This window comes from Ambystoma mexicanum, chromosome 5p, assembly GCF_040938575.1.
Source record: "Ambystoma mexicanum isolate Mex_15411 chromosome 5p, UKY_AmexF1_1, whole genome shotgun sequence".
NCBI lineage: Eukaryota > Metazoa > Chordata > Amphibia > Caudata > Ambystomatidae > Ambystoma > Ambystoma mexicanum.
Window position 1 is genome coordinate 1,026,445,331 of NC_090930.1, and position 20,830 is coordinate 1,026,466,160.

The 20,830-nt window shown below is 45.8% G+C and overlaps 1 protein-coding gene across 6 annotated transcripts in view; it reads left to right on the top strand.

Annotated features, from left to right (window-relative positions):
• ACD (ACD shelterin complex subunit and telomerase recruitment factor) overlaps window positions 1-20,830 on the top strand; it is a 1,158,043-nt gene that overhangs the window by 341,947 nt on the left and 795,266 nt on the right. For all 6 annotated transcript variants that reach the window (XM_069613510.1, XM_069613508.1, XM_069613512.1 and 3 more), the window contains one exon: window positions 10,203-10,293. In XM_069613510.1, coding sequence (XP_069469611.1) covers window positions 10,203-10,293 — 91 coding nt within the window. The remainder of the gene's footprint in view (window positions 1-10,202; window positions 10,294-20,830) is intronic.

Genomic DNA, 20,830 nt, shown 5'->3' on the forward strand with positions numbered 1-20,830 from the left:
TGCCTCAAACATGCTGCTCAGTGAGGCCAGAGAATCCTTTCATGAGTGTCCAAGATACCAGGGGCCCTCCTGCCTGTGGTGGGAGAAGTGCAGCCGCTGTCCTATCGCCCTTGACTCCATGATCAAAGCCGCAAGCCGAACCTTGTATACAGCCGGTGGGTTGAAGGCAACTGTGTGAAACCGGGCTGCGTATGAACGAAGGTTACAGGTGGCAGCAAAGTGTCCTATGAAGTCGAATGGAAAAGGCGTTTGATGAAAGACACAAATAAAAAGGGAAAGCTGATAATTGTTTTCTGAAGTTTGAGAAGTGAATGCACAATACTAAGCAGCAGAGTGGTCCGGCACCACGTGTGTGCCCAATCGAAAAGCTGTCTGCCCGAATGTATCCCGCTAACAGAACTTATGCAATGTGAATATGATTAATGAAGAAGAGAATCGAAGAGTTCCTGCGAGGGTTTAAGTCAAATCCTTTGCATAATTGAAAGTCTTCTGTTTGTTGTGAACTGTGAAAGAAATTGGAGTCTGAGCCCGACGGAGGGGGACTCAAAGTGAAAGGTGAAAGTGGTGTGAATTGAGAACGGAACCATACAGAGGCCCGAGTCAGACAGAGAGGCATATGGTAAATTTTAAAGTGAAAAGGGAGTCTGAGCCTGGACGAGGGGTACTCAAAGTGGAAGTAAAAGACTTTTGTTGCTAGAAAAGTAAACTCTTGAGGAAAGAAACATTGAACAATCTTTGTTGAACTTTTGTCTTGCAAGGGAGAAGCCTTCCTTGATTGAGCAAGAGACTTTTGGTTGTGGCGAGCTGATATATGAACTGGAACTGTGCCCTTCTGCTTAGCCGAACTGAAGTGTGTTCCAAGCCCAAGTGTACTGCCTTGTCCTGTGGTGAAAACGTGGGGAGGGGGAACCAACTATCACGTCATCCTGACATTTTGTTTCATGGCACACTTTTTGGTATCTACATCATTTCCCACACTGTTTATTGTTTAAAGGTAGGAATTGGCAGCAGGCTTTTTAGTATAGGCCCTTTTATTTTGATGAAGGCACTACTAGGACTGCGTTATCTTTATTTTGATGGTTTTAGCTTGCTACCATCCTTAGATTTAGGTTTAGATAGGCGTTTTCCCAACCCCCTTGAAGTTCAATAAACACCCTTGAACAGAGAGCACTTGTGTCTGTCTTCACTGTTTGATACCATGCCTTCCTTACAGCAGGCAGAATGTGCAAACACAAAATGGCCAAGGTACAAACTAAAATCTTGTGGCACAGCCATTGTTGGACACTGTGAGGCTAACCCATAATATAGTGAAAAGTATCAAAAATTAACTGCGGACACAAGTTTGGCCGTTAGCACATTTTAGGTCAGCAAAGAATCCCTTGATTATAGTCTAGGGTCACTCAAAAAGAAATCCCATTGCACTGCATTGGAAGATGCATTGTGCAATGTTATGTTAATGGTACTTATACCGTGCACTGTTGCCACCTGCGTGGTATCTTGGCGCTGTGGCGGATCTGTAACGCAAGGAGGGAGGCGGGTAAGTTAGTCAGACTGAGCGGGGAAAAAAAGAGCAAGAGAGCTTTGATGTGCTGTTGACAGTTTCAGTTCGGTGACACTGCTCACTGAGCTTTGTTGTGTTTTTCGGTTGGTAGCAGCCATGTGGTGTTGGGCGAGACTGTGTGGTTTGTTTTATTGTTGTGGTGTTGAGAAATGTGGGGTATATTGTGCTGTAGAGGTATGTTGTGTGTAGTTGAGAGTTGGAAAAGGTGTATGCAGAAGGGTGAATTTTTAGTAGGGTTAGTTTTCTCCCATGCTGTTCTGACTAAATGCGGCCTATATCCTTTCCCCTTTCATACATTCTGGTGTGCAGCAAGTACCGCCACCGGTTCCTCCAAGGGTGATGTGTTCCCTGTGTCCCGCGGTGCATCCGTGCCAGATGTGGCCCACCGGCACAAATGGGCTAAATGCGAGATATTGCTCCCTATCACAGATGGGCTAAATGCAAGATATGGCTCACTAAAACAGATGGGCTAAATGCAAGATAAGACTCATTAACACAGATGGGCTCAACACGAGATAAGGCTCACTAACACAGATGGGCTAAATGTGAGAGGTAGCTCACTAGCACAGCTGGGCTAAATGCAAGATAATTTCAATTTTTAAAAGGGTCTACTCCCTTAGGCATCAGGAGCTAAGGCTCACTAACACAGATGGGCTAGATACCAGATATGCCTCACTAACACATATGGGCTAGATGCGAGATATGACTCACTAACACAGATGGGCTAAATGCGAGATATGGCTCACTAACACAGATGGGCTAAATGCGCGATATGGCTCACTGCGGCAGGCTTCTCAGGCGAACACGGGCAAACACTGTCTGGAGCTGTTTCTTCAGGAGCTGCCCTTTGCCTATTGGCCCTTCGATGTGGGCTACCTGGGCAGGGGCTGCCCTGGGAGGGTGCTTTTAGAGGGATTCTATGGCGAATCAAGGTTGTTGTAGACGTGATGGGAGGTAGGAGCATAATGGAAGCAGAAAGCAAGCAAGCCTCGGACCAGGGAACGGAGAGACCATGATTCGAGCGCTTATATAGCGTTAAATCTCTCCATTAGTCAAACATGGCAAAAATGGGGTCGCAGGCCCAGGGACTCGACTCCGCCTTGAGGGATGCAGGCCAAAAGTGGATTGGGGGCAGCAGCAACGTGGCTAGTCCCTTGCTGATATTTGATCATATTGTTGGCTTATGTCCAATCAGGATTGCCAAGGGCATGAAGGGAGGCGGGAGCATAATGGAAACAGGAAGCGGGCAGGCCTCGGACCGGAGAAAGGAGCACGTTTGGATTGCTAATATAATGTTAAAGCTCCCCATTAGTCAAAAATTGCAAAATTGGGGTTGCAGGCCCAGGGACTCCACTCACCTCGAGGGATGCAGGCCAAAACTGTATTGGATAAAATGTTATCCAAATAAGGTAAACATAGTTTCACAGTAATGACAGCCTGGAGGATTAGTCAGTTTCCCCATAACATGTGAGCAAAAGGCCAGTGGAGTGCACTGCAAAATGTCAGGTCAGTGTGTAAATTAAAAGCAAAAAGTTTGGGAATGCTGTTGCGGGGCCCCTGCGCAGCATCACACATACACTTGCTGTGCATAAAACTAATCCAAACGGGTATATTACCGAATCGGAACCCCATCTCTCTTCGCTGACAGACTTTGGGCTCTGGCAGCCCCACCGCACCACGGCTGGCCTGCAGCGAGGTTGAGCTTCACTGACGCGTAGCCTGCTGCACACTTCCAGCCCATGTTGTGGTACCGGGCTCGTGGTGGAGCCCGAACAGACTGGAGGTCAGCGCCTACTTGTATGGTACGCACGATCAGCAAGGGGTACTGCCCGCCAGGGCTCCCAACCAACGAAGACACCACACCTTCTCCGCTGAAAATTCACCGGTGCCCGGACATATCACAGGGAAACTGGAGCTGCCCTGGCTGGATAATCATCGGCCTAACACCGAAGCGGTGAGTGACTCAGCACGGGCCGTCCCTTCATTCTGGATTGCCTGGGGTGCCACCTTCAGTTCCCTGGTTGCCTTCCTCTGCGATCTGCTAAGGGCGGCTTGCCTATTCCTGGTGCGTCCGGGCTATAACTTTTGTGCGCCCTGCACCTTCTACTAACTCTTCCTACACTGCCTGCTCCAGACGGCCTGCTCACCACAATAGACACTGTGCCTCGGCTCGGGCTGCACAGTATTGTGGAGCTGGGGCCCGCGTGCACTACGGCACCATAGGTGATGCTTGCGGAGTTGCCGGACCGCCGGGGCCCGGCCCTTTGAGGGGCCCCACAATGCCTCTGATCAAACACAGACACCATTTTGCGCAACCACATTAAGGATCTTACCGCTAACTCCCACCCGGAGTGTGCTACACAGGGTGTGGCACCTGACGTATCTGCTGCCTTACCAACCTCACCCTGACAACAATTATATTGCATCTTTGCTAGCCCGAGACACAGTCATGACCAAAGAAGGGGGGGGTGGAAACAATGCTCCATTAATATCTATACTAAAGCTTCCCCCATAAACCGGGGGTGATGGAGGATGTGGTTGCAGGCCCTGCGTAGCTACACCTGGTGAACCTACTGAAATACAGCGACTAATGGACTACATGAGGGAGGGATTCACCACCCTCAGCACTAAGCTTGATGACATGAGTGGCGCAATCAGCGCTATAAAGGCCTGTATGGAAAGGACTGACACCTGAGTCACCGAGACCAGAATCGGGCTGGCAGAGGACTACATCACCTCGCTCAGAGCCGACATAACTTCACTTACCAAACAGGTGCAGGCTGTCAGCCGAAAAAATTAAGATTTGGAGTCTCGCTCCTGACACAACAACTTATGCTTAATTGGGGTACCTGAAGACAACATCGAGGGCCCCATGGAAGACTTTGTAGAGCGCACTCTCCTCTCCCTGCTGGACGGCCCTAAGCTGTCCCCTCAGTTCGTGATAGAGCGTGCTCACCGCTAGTTGACCTCAACGCCCAAGCCAGGTGCCCCTCCTCAACCAATTATTGCCCGTGTCCTGAACTACTGGGACAAGGACGCTCTGCTGCGGGCAAAAGCATACCTGCTAATGTGCTCTAACAGAATTCATCTTTACCCTGATGTCTCCATTACTGTACAGCAGGAGCGGAAGTCCTTTATGGGAGTGAAGAGGCGGCTCCGAGACCTGGGAGTTAAATACACAATGCTGTTCCCTGTCAAGCTAAGGATCAAACACTTGGAGAAAGTTTACTTTTTCACAATCCCTGAGGAGGCAATGTCATTTCTGGATCAACACTTCCCAGGGTAATCCTGGCCACCCTTCCAGCTTGCTGTTGGATAACTGATTCACACTTTGGTTAGGGCACTGATGCAGGACACAATATATCCTTTTAGATTCTGGAATCTACCCAGGACTGTTACCTGTTGCCTTCCTGTGAAAGGTTTGCCCACATAGCACTGTGCACATCATACTTGCTATATAATACTCTTGCTGTGTCGTGGGCCGGGCTGTAAACTGCGAGCAGTCCTCCCATGCAAAGTTGCAAATGTCGTTGGTTTGGTTGGTATAGGGTGTTCACTCTCCTGATTGGGAGGGGGTGAGGGAGGGGTTTGGAGGGTTGAGGGAAGTTAAAATAGAAAAGCTTGACAAACGTGATAGGGTATCGATGGGTGACCACCCTTTGAAGATTTCTTTGCAAGGTGCCTCACACTGGCCTGTGCTGGGCCCATGACCTATTGCTTGCAATGGTCGGTTTGGCGGCTGACACTCTTATATGTATGAGCTGGAATGTCAGGGGTCTGATCAATCATGTCAAAATGTGGAAGCTACAGTTATATGTTGAACGGCACAAGGCCCGCCTTCTGTTCCTACAGGAAACACACGCTTTAGCTGCGGGCTGCGATACGTTCGCTATAATCTGGGACACACAGCCTTTCTACACACGCTACTCCACTCAAAGCCGAGGTGTCATGATCCTTATTCATAAATCACTTGAATAAGTACATAAAGCTACACACATTGATCCCCTTGGGTGATATGTTTTGATACACGGCACACTGTCTTGACTAGAGGTGGTTATGTTGAACATATATGAGCCCAATGTAGACGACCCGATTTCTACTCTCAGGTAATAAACCTATTGGCAACGTATCCTCTTGTGCCCATTCCTTGGGGTGGGGACTTCAACACCATAGTTGATCTTAATCTCAATAGATCTGGCAGCAAAGCCCGGCAACTGTCAAGGACCGCTTGGGCCCTAATTGAGGGGCAGAAGACGCCTGGAGACTGCTGCATCCTCAGTCCTGTGAGTTCTTCCTTTACTCAACTGTGCATGACTCTCACTCCAGGATCGACAGGTGGCTAGTATCTGGGACGCTAATTGGCTGGACGGAGGGAGCGGATATACTACCTAGGACATACTCTGACTATTCCCTGAATAGACTAACTCTGGCTTGGGGCAAGACGTATGCCGTGGGACGCTATTGGATGCTTAAGCCACAAGCACAACTGGATCCGGTATTTGAGGCCGAGCTGGGGGAATGCATTGAGGCTTATTTTGAGATTAATGCTGGAACTGTGGATTCCCTGGCTATTCTGTGGGATAGCTTCAAGGCCTATATCTGCGGTATGGCCCTGGCAAAGAATCCAGGATTGTAAAATCCATCTGTCGGAACATCCGGGACAGCGAAGCCTTCCGCAAATTACTTGAAACACGATACGCAGCTAGCCCGGCCACCATCACACTCCGTGAAATCAAGACTGAACTATATAGTTTTAGGAGCCACGCCGATAGGGAGCAGAGGTTCCTGCACAGCCCAGGGGCCGCAAGCCAATATGGCGAGGGGGAAAGCCCGGGTAGACTGTTGGCCAGCATTGTGCGGCAAGAGGAGGGGGATTGCCTTATCCCACTCATTATGGACGCTTCTGGAACACTGATCCGCACGGCGCTGGAGCTGAATGAGGTGTTCCGGTCTTTTTTACGCTGCGCTCTATGCTAATAACAGTGATGTGCCTGACCCAGACATAAACGCATTCCTAGATGGGCTCCCGCTCTCGATACTCTCTGATGAGGCCAGAGACACCCTTGACTCTCCCATGAGCATGGATTAAATATTGCGAGCCATCGAGGCCCTGCCCTCTGGCAAGGCCTCCAGCCCGGACAGCCTTACCATGGATTTTTACAAATGCTATAAGTCCCACCTGGTGCCCCAATTGACTGCTTTGTGGGAAGAATCCTGCTCGAGAGGGTTGCTGCCTTCCACGCTCAGGGAGGCGGGGATCAGTGTTCTCAAGCCCGAAAAAACCCACCACCCAATGCGGCTCATCAATAGGGACGTTAAAATATTTGCGAAAGTAATGTCCGTCTGACTTTTGCCCTATATACTGTACCTTATTCACCCGGACCAGACTGGATTCGTGCCTGGCCGTTCTACGGCCCTCAACCTGGCTTGGGTAGACCCGGGGTGAGAACAGTGGCAGCTGCGGTAGATGTGCAGAAGGCCTGCAAGTCGGTTCCTGGCGCTTACTCTGGACGGTGCTTGAAAAATCCAACTTCGGCCCCCACTTCTGTTGGTGGATACGGCTGCTTTTACACAGTGCTTGTGGCCAGGGTATGCACTAACGGCCTGCTCTCACCCTCTTTTGACATCTGCAGGGGGACCAGAAAGTGTTGGCGATTCTCCCCACTCACCTTTGCAGTAGTTATGGAGCCACTAGCCGACCTGATCCGCCAAAAGCATGCGCACAGAGGGGTCAGGCTCTCTGGCTCACCTAAGATCATATCTCTATATGCAGATGATGCATTGCTGTACGTCAGAGAGCCTGCGGTGAACCTCGCTCCCATCATGCGCGACGTCCACTGGTTCGGGATCCACTCTGGACTCCGGGTCAACTGCACTAAGTCCAAACTGTTCCCTTTAACAGACGCCACTATGCCCCCGCATGACCTCATGGGATTTGCTTGGTCCCCCTGTGAGATTAAATGTTGCGGGGTCAAAATCAATAGACATCAGGCATCACTATATGATCGAAATTATGGGCTCTATCTGCAACAACTTATGCAAAAGCTCTGCACTTGAGCTTAATTGCCTTTAACGCTTGCCGGGCAGGTGACGCTCCTTAAATTGGTCATATTGCCACAACTGTTATATCGCTTTTTGAATGTTCCGTATGGCCTGGTGCAACGGTGTTCGAGACCCTAAAAGTGTCTGTAAACGGCTTGCTCTGGCATACTGGGGCGGTAAGACTCAAATGGGCCACTCAACAAGACCATACAGTCACCCTATCCAGATTGCACCTCATGTCCCGGGATCACTCCCTCCCTCTGCCCTAGATGCCACAGGCTACTTACACATGGCCTGGGACTGCCCCAGGTTACAGCGTTTTGGGCCAGGTTCTGTACAGCTATATCTGAGATGCTGAATTGTGCAATTGCACCGTGTACAATGAACTGCTTCTTTCATGAGTTTTCATCACTTCAGCGTGCCCAACGCAAACTTGCTAGCCTTTGCATGGTCCTTGCTGTGTGCTGCATATTACTGTTGTGGTTGAGACCCTCTGCACCCACCGTGGAACAATGGCTCTGGGACGTTACTTTGGCATCAGATCTTGAGGAACGTTGGCAAGCCCTGCAACTGGTCTGTAACAGGCCTTTGGACATCTGGCCCCCCTTCCGTGTGTATATTCGGCTGGTGCCTCCATCTGGAACAGCCTCCCTGCCACTCTAAAACTTGAGGAGAGCCATCTCCGATTCCGGAATCACCTCAAGACCTTCCTCTTTTCTTCTGCCTTCGCTCCCCCTCTCCCCTGCTGATCTGTTCTCTCTTGGCACCATGCACCTGGCCACCCTCTGTCCTCCGAGCCCAGGTACCTGCTAACCCTGCCACCCTCCCGCACTGGTTCCGGGCCACCCCTTGCACTGGGGTCTCTATCTGTACCCATACAGCACCCCCTTTTTCTTCCTGCACTTATCAGACCTACCCTGTCTGCTGCCTTAAACCTAGCACTTGCAAATTGCTGGCTGCACTACCACTGTTTGTTGCCTTTATTATGTATTTATTGTTATTTATCTGTTTCTCCTCTGCTTCGCACTTTCCACTTCTCCCCCTTCCATGCACTTTTCCCCTCCCCCTCTCCCATGCACTTGCGTGTTCTCAATGTCAATGGGCCTAGTAAGATCGCTGTTTTGTTCTCCCCTCCTCCCCTCCCTTGCCTTGTCACACTCTGAAACACCTGTGTACGAGCGGGATAGAAATAAAAGATCAATATCAATATATGCAAACACTTGCCAACGACAGACCCGGAAACACAAACTCTCCCGATCCCCCTTGAACTTGACAAATTCCCTGTGGCAATGCTGTAAATTCTTACTTCGGGCTGCTGTCCATGCTCATGCGGCTAATGTATTATTTATGTGTCAATGTGTTTATTGCTATGTGGGTAGCGCCTTGTTTACTTATGTTGATATGATAGTCTTTATCGCAGTGTCAAGCATTTAACAAATCAAAAAAAAGCTAAATGTTTAGGGGTCCATAGGATATGGAGAAGTTGCTTCTAGAGAAATCTTTCCTAACACCCATCCATGTCTCTACCAGAGGCTGGCCAGTGGTCAAATGCACACACACAGTCTAATCTTACTCCTTGACCTCCAACACTCTGGACTTCAGTCCACCAAGGGTGTTGCCCCTACCAGTGCATTGAGACTATAATAATGGTAAAAGGTGCTATATCAATGACAAATACAATACAATAATGAATACCCTTAATCATTGGCTGGGCGCAGGAGCATTGACTATGCTGTAAAATGCTTCAGTCTAAGTGCTGTTTTTCAGCCTAACATTTGTGGTAGCAGCATACCCAACTGTATAAGAAGATGCTGGAAAGAGATGCAGAATGGAAGATCTCTTTGAAGATGCTAATGTGCGGTAATCAATCAGTGTCTTCTTTAATACAGAGTACAGCGATGCCAAAAGAAAATTCGTACTGGTATTCACTATAGGCACGTTCCTGCAGGAGAGGATATCATAATCAAGAGTGCCCACTGCTTGCAATAGCTAAACAGCATCAGTACTGTAGAAACTTTGTGCACCTGTCAAGGATAAAGTGCCAGACATATGAATGCGTTTCCTGCCAGCAGTAGTTTAACAATATATCTGGGACATTTTTCAAAAAAACTTGCCATCCACATTTATTCATCTGAAATCTAGGCTACAGTCTGTGGGGTTCTATGTCCCTTTGCTGACAACAGTTTTTTACAAGTAATTTTTTTCGATGAAATTACTTCAAAAAAACTCATCAACATTGCTTTTATATTTGGGGCAGCCCCCCCCAATCCCTCCTCCCTTATGCTATTATCCCTTCCCCAACCCTCTCCCCACCCTTTTAGCTTCTTACCCCTGCTATATAATTCAAAATTGTTTCGAAGTAAACATTTTAGAAAAATTACTTTAAAAAACAGTTGTCAGCAAACAAACGCAATACCCTCTGTGGAGTTTATCCAGTGTTGAACATTGATATTTGCTTGCTTTGAAACACCTTTCTGTGCTTAATTAGTTGGGGCACCAGGGTCAGACTATTCTCACTTTGTGTGACTAATGAATGTTGTTGAGTGCTTTTGTTATGGTTAGACCTCTGAACACAACTAATTGGTGTCCTTAATTACAGGGAAGAAGAACACTTTACTTTGGAAGACATCAATGGAAAAATCATTATTTTGAAGGAATTTGCAGTTCTCTTCAGGCAAGAAGATGCCCTGGTGAGTCTAGGTGTAGCTCTGACAGACCACTATGTATCCAACTCAAGAGTTGTGAAAGTACCTAGGCACTGAGTCTGCTTGAAATGTGCCTTTACTTCAGTATAATGTGACTTGTGACTCATGAGATCCTTAAACGGACAGACAGGGATCTAGCAGATGAGCTAGCATTAAACCTTTTTGCCAGGCAGATTATTTAAGCGTACTCTCTAAGTTCCAATTGATTAGTTTCTTTCACCCCGCAATCGATGATCTCATACTTTTACAAAGTGTGCAAAGGTTATTTGCACATTTTTTTTTTAATTTTTTTTTTTATTTGTAACATCTAGTTTTTTTACAAACTTTTATTACAATTCATACCAGTTCATAAGTCCCAATTTATCTTTACAATTACATTCTATGCTTTTCAGTTTAGGACCTTATCTAGAAAATGTATCACTGAGCAGGTTAAATGTACCAAGCTTCCACTCAGTATCCGGATCCACAGGTCTTCCATCGAGTCATTTGCAGGCTTGAATTCACTCAAGTGGATGGATCTCAGCCCATTTAAGGCCACACATTCAATTGTTAGGTGTTTTATTGTCTCTACGTGGATTTCACAATGCCGACAAGCTTCATCGGTAGCTAGCTTTATTTTTCTCAGCACCAGCATTTGGTTTGTTTTCAGTAGGTTCAGTCTAAGTCTGAGAAATCGATCTCTATGATATCGTGAGGGAAATTGGCATAAATATTTCGGAATATTGTCCACTTTATTCTTTGTCGGACCCAGGTCTAAAGCTGTCGGCATCTTTGCGTACCTATCCAAATTGTCTATCCATAGCCACTCTTTCAATTTAATTCTCGCAATTTGTGGGCGATTCAACAATGTATCCATTGAGATATTTGCATTTAACATGATGGCTTTCACTTTATCTGACCATCTCAAAAGCAAGCCTGTATGTTGATGTTTTCCCTCTGATCTTAATATTTTAAAGGCTGGTTCACAATGCATTATCTCCATCTTGCGTAGCAATGATAAGGATTTCCAGAGTACTGTTCCATAGAGACTTTCCAGTGCCAGTTCATGGCGTATGATCGTCATTGAGAGATATTTAGGCAGTCTCAGAACTTGCCGCCAGAATAAGCTTTCCAATTTGGTCCAGATCTTATGGTCCAAATTCCAGCCTGCTTCTGCTCCAAAAGTTATTGTAGGCACTACTTTTTGAAGGTAGAACATGCAGAGCGGTATTGCCGAAAACTTTCCATACAAGGTGTGTAGTCTCGCTCCTTGTAGGGAGAGCATTCTGGTCCGATTGAACAGGTCTCGGACCCAGCTCCACTCCCGTATTGAGATGTTCGTCAATATTGCAAGATAGCGAATTTCTTTGACTTCTTCAATGACTTTATTGTCGATTCGCCATTTAAAGTTCTTATTTTTGGCATTCCGATCACTGCCAAACTTCATGATTTTGGTTTTGATCACATTGATTGATAGATCGTTTTCAATCATATAAGTTTCCAGTTTCGACAGCAGCCGTTGTAGGCCTATCTGAGTTTTATCACAGTACTATGTCGTCAGCATAGATCATGTAACTTATATGATGTCCGTTGATTTTCGGAGGGAAACAATTCACATTTGCTAGGGCAATGGGAATGTCAGCAATATAAAGCTTAAACAGAGTGGCAGCAAGTGGACAGCCCTCTGGTAGTAATGATTGATTTAGACAGGTCTCCACTTGCATTTAATCTTACTTTGATTGAAGTGTTGGAATGCAATGCCTTAATTGGTGACAGCAAAGAGTTTGGACAGTTTCTTTTTTCTAACTTCTCCCATAGTTTATTTCGACTTATTGAATCGAAAGCCTGTTGCAAATCGATAAAGGCCATGAATAACTGGGCCTTATTATTCAGTGCTTCTAGCTTTAATAGGTTCACCAGGGTTTAGTTGTTCTCTATGCCCACGCCCTTTGTAAATCCTGTTTGTCTGATGTCTGGTAGATCTATTTCCTTTGCCCATGAAGTTAACTTTTTTTGCAAAAATGTCGCCAGCACTTTGCCGATAGTATCTAGGAGGGCAATCGGGCGGTAGTTGGCAGGATCGTCCCGACTGCCCTTCTTGTATATTGGTACTATTATTGCTTCAGTCCATGATCTCGGCATCTGCTTTCTGTCTGCTATCGCCACAAATAGCGTTCTGATGAAAGTTGACCACGCATATCTGTTTTCTTTTAACTGTGTATTGCTGATCCCATCCGGTCCAGCAGCTCTCGATGCCTTTAGTTTGTCTATAGCCATAAGAATATCTTCTTTGGACTCAATTATGTTCCAGGCTATATCAGTGGTGCCACTTTCAGCGCGCTGTATCATCTCCATTCCTGTAAATACCTTTTGATAGTGCGTCACCCAGTCGTGTTCTGTCACTCCATTTATCATTACAGCATCCTGGTTTGCTGTTCCTTTATTCAGGATTCCCCAGATTTCTCTTGAGTTGTTTTTTTTGATCAGTGCCAACATTTCTTCACCACGTTCGCGGTCTCTCAAATAGGAAAAGGATTTCAACCAATTCCGATATTGTTGTTTTCTCTGTTTTAAGACGCTCGTAGCATTCATTCCATACTCTTTTTTCAGTTTGATCAGGTCTTTCCTTAGCTGCTTTTTTTGGTTTTTCACGATGAAACTCCATTTATGCTTGTGCTCATTAAGACTTTGACAATTTCTCTTTGAAAAACCTGGTTTCAAACAAGGGAGCAGCGGTATATAGTCAAATGACTCAACATTGTCATGGTATGTTTCCTGGATTTCATTTGATATTTTAATGATTTGACGGTCATTTATACGTAGACGGTTTCTCCCATGATTTACTTCTAGTACTTGACTATTGTTGCCAGATTGCTTTTTGCAGATTAGCTTTCAGGACATTACTAATATATAGTGGTCACTGTTTGTGGTTGATGTAATTTGTAAATTATTGATTGTTACAAAGACATTTCTCGATGTCCAGAAATAATCTAAGGTTTTTTTGTAGCCCATGTTTTCCCAGGTGAAATTTGGTGGTATATCGCCTTTCACATGGCCGTTTACCATCATACAATCGCGGCCTTCCAGATTTCCACGCCATTGCAATCTTCTTGCATTACCTTGGCATTCGACAATCGATTTGTCTTCTACAAGCTTCTTGTGTTCATCAAACCATGAGATGTTCAAATCTCCACACAAAATAATTGCAATGTCCAAGCAAGTCCTCTGGTAGTTATCAATTATTTTCATTACAGCAGCTATGAATGCATCAGCAGAGATTTTTAGTGGGTTCCAGTACACTTTCAACAATAAAAGATGTTTTTTATTATTGTGAGCGTTCGTGGTCTAAAGTAATGTTCCTTGGACAACTGTTGGGGTTGATTTTTTCTATTATTTCCCAGTTAGTGCCTGATTTTATCATGGTGAGTAGACCCGAAAATGGCTGTCCCTTGTTGTTTTTTACGGCTGGATTTAGCAGTGTCTCATAGACATCTTTAACCGGGGGCTCACGCATCCAGGTTTCTTGGAGACAAATTGCAAAATTGTCGGTTAGCTCGACCGGAAAGTCATTATATAAATGACTAAAGCCCCTCGTATTCCACGAAATCACAGTCACAGGCGCATCATTTTCATCTTTCGTGAGCTACTTCTTCGTTGACTTGACTCCAGCGCTCCCGTTCTTTAAGTTTAACAATGGTGCAGTATTAAACTGTCTCCGTAGGTCTTCACGTCTCTGATCCATGGATACTTTTATGCTTTTGGACTCCGGTGTCTCGATTGTGCTTTGTGTACTTGTTGAATCATAAGACGAGATCTCAAACCCCAAAGATAGAAGATCTTGCTTCGCGGTTAATAGCATATTACGTACCGCTTGGGAATTAATGTGCAGTAATACAACATCCACTCGATCTTCCGATAAGTATTCAACAATGCGGATGTCATCGGACGTTATGGTCCGCAGCACTGGTACTGCATGCAGTAGGAGCATAGTGTTAGCGCGATTCAGATTGACATCTAGTTAATTTCTAAATATATTTTCAATCATTATTTTTTGAGACGCAACCTAAAAGGCACTGCAAGGGGCTTCATGTGATTTCGAAGGAGAATGTCGACTATGCGCTGTTGTGTGTTTTGGATTCAATACAGATCGACAGTTATTTGATGGCTTGGAACTAGAATCTATTTTCCATTCGTATTGAGTTTTATAGGAGGCTCTTTCTTTCGCCCATAGCTCTCCATTTTTATCTTTATGGCAACTTGTCTTAATTAAGTGATGTTTCTCTTGTTGTATTCGGCTTAAAGAGTTAGAGCTACTTGTCGACGTATTCCCACCGTCCACCACAGATCCTCCACATTCAACATTGAGTTGTCAATACAAGCACATACTGGATATTCCATAAGGTCCCCCACGAGTTTGTCAGCATGCATTGACAAAAAAAAAAAATTCATATCTGTCTGTGCTCCGGCCTGTAGATAACCATTTCCTTTTTATTAATACCATCCTCTTAAGCCACTTCTCCTTTTCTATTCATAGACACCGAATAGCACTGCTTATGTGTCAGATCTTGGCACACTTGTTTCCAAATTATTTGAAATTATATTTCCAAATTAAAAATAAAAATCATACATGTCTGCCTTTCTTTTCTTGTTTCAACATATAAATACCTCCCTGCAGAGAAGAGCATATTGCTGCTTTTAGTCAGACATAAAACTGGATTTACTCCTTAGAAAATCATAGACATTGATACCAACAGGCAATCCGAGATAACAAGAGAATAATAGACCTCCTCCTTTAAGGCGACCCTACATTGTAGTGACATCTGTACCTAAGTTAATTTTTTCTCCCTCTAGAGCCAGGGTTCCTGAATACAGCTTTTTCTGTTTTTTTCTCGGCTTTCAAAAAGAGAATAATGCTTTCACTCTGTGTCCTGCGTAGATCTACCTACAAAGCCATGTTTTTGGCAATTAAAAACTATTTTTGCATCATATGTCTTATGGACTCTCGTGCCTTTAGATGAGTGCCCCAACTGTCAGAAAATGAATTCCAGGAGGCTGAAAGATAAGCATCAGATGGAGAACCAAATCGGGAGATAGATCAGAGTCCTCTGGGATACAATCGGAACCCTATGCCAAAAAGCTGTGGAGATGTGTTTCCTCCTCAGGCGCTTTACCTTTTGCCAGTTGGGACACCCCTGGAGATCAATCACAGTATTGACGATCTCATGGCTTTCACCACCTTATATTGAAAATTGATGGTGACATGTTTGCTGCTCAGATGCTCTTTGTGTTGACAGTCCCGACATCACACACCTTGATGCTCTGGCTGATTTCTGCAACCTCTCCTTCGCCACTGGAGTCTTCCCCTCCCCCTGGAGCACTCCCTTGTGCACCCTCTTCTTAAGAAACCCTCTGCCGACCCTTCCTGCCCAGCTAACAATCATCCAATCTCTATCACTCGTTACCTGGGCAAACTCCTGGAAAAGCTGGCCATCTCCCAGCTTAAGCTACACTCAATCTGTTGGCTGTCTCCATGACCATCAGTCTGGCTTCATAGCTGCCAGAAGCACGTAAACTGCTCTCCTGAACATCTGTGAAGATTTGCTCTCTAACCTAGACTCCAACACCCTCTGTGTCCTCATCTTACTTGATCTCTCTTCTGCCTTTGACACGGTCAACCATGCCATCCTGCTCAACCATCTCTGTGATAACCCTCTCTCCTCACATCTCTGACATCTCTAGGAAGTTACACTACCAGCTGCACCTCCTCAGAGGTATGCTTCCTTTCCTATCCTTTTCCAAAAAGCTCACTATCTCCAGAGCTCTGGTTCTCTCTAGGCTGGACCACTGCAACAGCCTCTTTCTAAATCTGCCCGCCTCTACTCTCCGCCCTTTGCAACTCATCCAAAACAGGACTGCGAGACTTGTCCTTGGCCGGAAGCCCAGGGATCATATCTCTCCAGGACTGAAATATCTGCACTGGTTCCCAGTGGCGACGAGGGTTACTTTCAAAACCCTCTGTATTGTCCACAAGGCCTTTTGGGGCCTGGTACCTCAATACCTTCAACTCTTTCTTACTAAATATCTTCCTGCTTTAGCTCTTCGCTCATCCGCCTCCAACTCCCTCAGGGTTAGTCGCTTCTCCAAGCAGCTAGTTGGTGGTAGATTCCTTTCTTTTGCTGGGGCCTCCCTCTGGAACAGCCTCCCTGTCTCTCTGAAACTTGAGGAGAACCATCTCCGGTTCCGGAAGCACCTCAAGACCTTCCTCTTTGCTTCTGCTTTCTCTCCTCCTCTCCCCTGCTGATCTCCTGGCTGAATCTGAATTTGCACTCGTTTACCTGGCTACCCTCTGATCTCTGGCCCAGGTCCCCACCCCCCCTGCCTGTTGCACACCTGCACTGCCCCCCTGGCAACACTTGCACTCGGGGACTGTTTCTGTATCCCTACAAGCCCCTACGAGCACCTGAAATATGATGTCTGCACTTACCCTTGCACTTGCCGCTAGCTGGCTGCACTTTTATTTATTGTCTTATTTATTTTTACTGTCATCCTATGTACTGCACTGCCCCCTCCCCTCTCACCCTGCACTTTTCTCCTACCCCCTTCCCCTGCATTTGGGTGATCTCAATGTCACCTGGCCTAGTAGCATCGTTGTCTCTGTCTTCCGTCTCTTTCCCCTCCCTTGCCTCGTCGTGCCTTGAAACACTTGTGTATAAGCGTGTTATAAATGCCATATCATATAATATCATATCATGGTGGTACACCTCACTGGCAAGTTGCCCATCAAACATTTTCATGTTGTGAGCATCAGCTTTAACTGACAGAGTCTTCACCTGGCACGTTATCGACATCTAAAGAATTTGACATGCCTCCTCAGTACTGACCTCAACTCCCAGACGATGGAACAATGCCCTCAGTCTCTGTGGAGGCAACCACGATCAAGTTCACCAGTGATTGCAGAAATGAGAAAATCATGAGAAAAATTAGAAAAACATGTCCCGCCCCTCATCAGCCTCATCTATGTTGAACGCTCCTCAGGACGAGGAAAATATCAGACTGGATTCCATTGGAGAGCAAGCCCATACCGTAGTTGCCCTGACTTGGAGAATGGCTAGTTCCACAGCTCTGTTTGAGATATGAAAGCCAGGTGTAAAAATGTGCACTTTTCACTCGATGTCTAATAGCTTGCAATTTGACATTTTGACTCCAGTCAAAGGGACATGAGTCCTGCAGGTATTTTGCAGATTTTCTTCCTTATTGTAAGATGAGATTTACTGGGGATGGTCAGGGAAGATAACATTGTTCTCAACAAGATTATAAGTGCAGAACATTCTATTTTTTAGTACTGAGCAATGATTTACTGCTTGGCCTCGTTGCTCAAAGATATTCGTGGACTAACTTGGCTTATAGATTGCACCCAACAGAACATCCTAGTTCTTCCACTCTACAGATCAACACTCTTCAGGGCTCATGCAGATGAAGAATGAAACTGCATTAAGCCAAAGATTGATACACTAAAATCGGTGCGTACAAAGCCATGTAAGAAAGACTGGGGAACATTGGCTTACTGTCACAAGTCAAAACAGACTTTTCATCTGTGTGTTCAAATGCCATAGGGTCAACATCAATAGTAACCTCAATTCAGACTGCTGCATAGCACTGTTACCTCTCTACGAATGGCAGTGAGCAAGCAGGGCAAATCGGTGTTCAGCGGCTGCAAGATAGCCACCCCCTACACCAAAAGAGTCTGTGTTTCTCGCATGTTGCTGACACATCTCAAGCCATCTTGCTGCCTGGACAAATAAACAGGAGACAAATGGGTGGTGAATATTGCAGGGCTATAAGAAATCCCCCTTTTTAAAAGAAAAGTTATTTTACTGAACTTTTTAATAATAACACAAACTGAGCTATGCCCACAATGTGAAGGGCCATCAAGCCTCATAAATGTAAACGTTCTTGAGACAATAACCTAACTACTAGAGGCCCTTCTGTAACACTTCCATAGAATTATGAGGAGAGGCAGATTCTAAGCTTTAAAAAAACAAACACTTTCCACTGCGAACAATTCTGGTATAGTTTTCAAATCCTTCGCCTGCTCAGCATCCCAAAACATGAATTCCTTCTCATTTCATGTGACCTGGAGTTTGACAGAGTGCACAATGACTGCCTTGCTCCCCCAGTGAGAAAACATGTTTTAAGTTGTTTAAAAGTCTCCTTCTCTTTCCAGTCTCAGGTGCTAAATCTGGGAAACCAAGAATCCTAACTGCTGGTGCTCCAAGTTCACTCTCTCTTTAGATGGTTTTTGAATTCGTTCTCTATCCTTGCCATTAGATAGTTTAATAATAAGCGTTGGCCCCACTTCAGAGTGCCCTATTTTGTTATTCCTGCGCTGTTTGATTCTGTAACACTTGTCAATATTGGGTCTTCTTTTGTATGTAGGTCTAATGCCTCTGGGAGCCAGATCGAGACAAAGTCTACTGGGTTGTCAACCTCTGCGCGTGGGGAGGAAGGGCAAGTCATTTAATTTGCTTGGCACATGCAACATTTTCAAGATATTCCACTCTTCAGTCTGTGGCTTTGCTTCCTCACATCAATGCCTCTAATTCCTTGGCCACTTGCTTTACCACTGGTATTGTCAGGGTATTTGTTTATCTATTTCAGAGGTTTTCTGTTCCAAGGTCGCCGATCTAGTTTCTAATTGGGCCCCTTTTTCACTCAGATGATCAAACTTGCCCTCCAGGTTTGTTGCCGTTTTGTTGATGCGCCCAAGCACGGAGATGAGATTTTCTTGAAATGGTGACACTCTACATACGTTATGCTCCTTGGGGCACTGCTTACTTATTGTGGAGCAAAAAAAAATAATCTACTTCGGTTATTATTAATTTTTTCGTACTCTTCCCAGATGCCATCCCAAGACCTCCCCACTGCCGCTCTTGCAATCTAATAGCAAGATTGACAAAACAAACAAGTATTTTGCTACAGCACCAGCATTTATTTACACTACTGCCTCAAAATGTATGCCCTTTATTACTTCAGTGTCAGCTTCTGGGTGGTAGCCCTATGAGATCAGATTGGGAGCCCCTTTATTCTCGAGCATTGGATTTTTCATAGATTCACATGCTGTTTGAATATTCCCCTTCATCAGGCTGGGAATCCTCAGTAATTGTAAAGCAGTTTTATGTTTCAACTTTGAAACTGCTGTCACTTTAGTTCTCTATCAGAGTAATTGTGGGTTATATTGCCCCTACAGCCAATTGACTGGTCTCCTTTAGCTCCAGCCCCGGAGGCCATCTTCCGATTTATTTATCGCACATTCAGTGTTGGGAGTCCTCATGAAATCCCTCCATTTCTTTGATGATTTTACCACTATTTATGCATTTTTCCTGATATTCATCACTTCTTTACGACTCAGGAACTTTTTCTTCCTGTCAGTGGTTTCGTTCCAGCATCCCGGCTCCTCCATAGATACTGTTTCGGTTTAGTTTTGTTGAAGCCTTCGACCCGTTTGTGAAGCTGTGGCTGACAACAGGAAAAAAAGCTTTTTCAAGGCCTGTGCTACCTGTCATCTAAAGAACGTCTATGTGGAGGATCCCCATGATGACTGTCTCTACTGTCTTCACCCTGGCCACGAGATCAGCAAATGCTCAATCTGCCAGTGGTTCTCCAGCAATACCCTTCGAAACCGTTACTGGAGGTTTGTGACGTGGCTAGATGATGGTGCTGGAGCCTCTGATACATCCTTGGTCTGTAGCCAGGCTTCCATAAGAGAGAGCAGGCCTCTGGATCGCACCTCTACATCCAAGAGGTCAAGATCCCACAGTGACTCTTCCCAGGGAAAAAGGGCAAAAAAGGGTCATTCAACTGATGCTCGAGCTACCACGTCGTCCACGGCAGCTTTGACATCATTCTCTGCAGTCCCATTGGCGATGCTTCCATCCACGAAGGCTGCTTCGTCTTCAGCTACGAAACACCCGTCGGCGTCTTCTACTGGTCTGCTCTCGTCATCATCCAAGAAGCACTCGTCCACACCCGGGTAGTTGACGACATCATCATCTACGACCCCGTCGACAACTCATAAACAAATCAAATCCTCTGTTCCGTCGATATTCCCGTTGATGCCAATTCTAATGACAACTTCATTGACAACGGCTATCGTGCACCAAACTTAATCGACGCCTGTCACCACTACAACCACCTCGTCTACGACAAAGGTGTGCTCCTCCTTGTCGACGGCTCCGCAAGGTGTCTCTCAGGCTAGAGATTCTGCGCTTTTTGCACTACCAAAGCCTATGCTTACCCAGCCACTGTTTACACTGGTGCCGTACATACTTCCTGCCATCCCTGTACCTGCTAGACGTCCGCCTGAGGACATATTGCAACCTGCCGGTGAGGCAGAGTTTGAGCAGAGAGGTGTCTTCTCTGATGACACCCACATTGACAACACTCATGTGGAGTTTTTACCATCTGCTCCGGCTGGAGTTTCCACTAATATGCTGCCCCCAAGGGCACTCTCTGCTCCTACTGGGCCATCTCCAAGGCCAGCTCG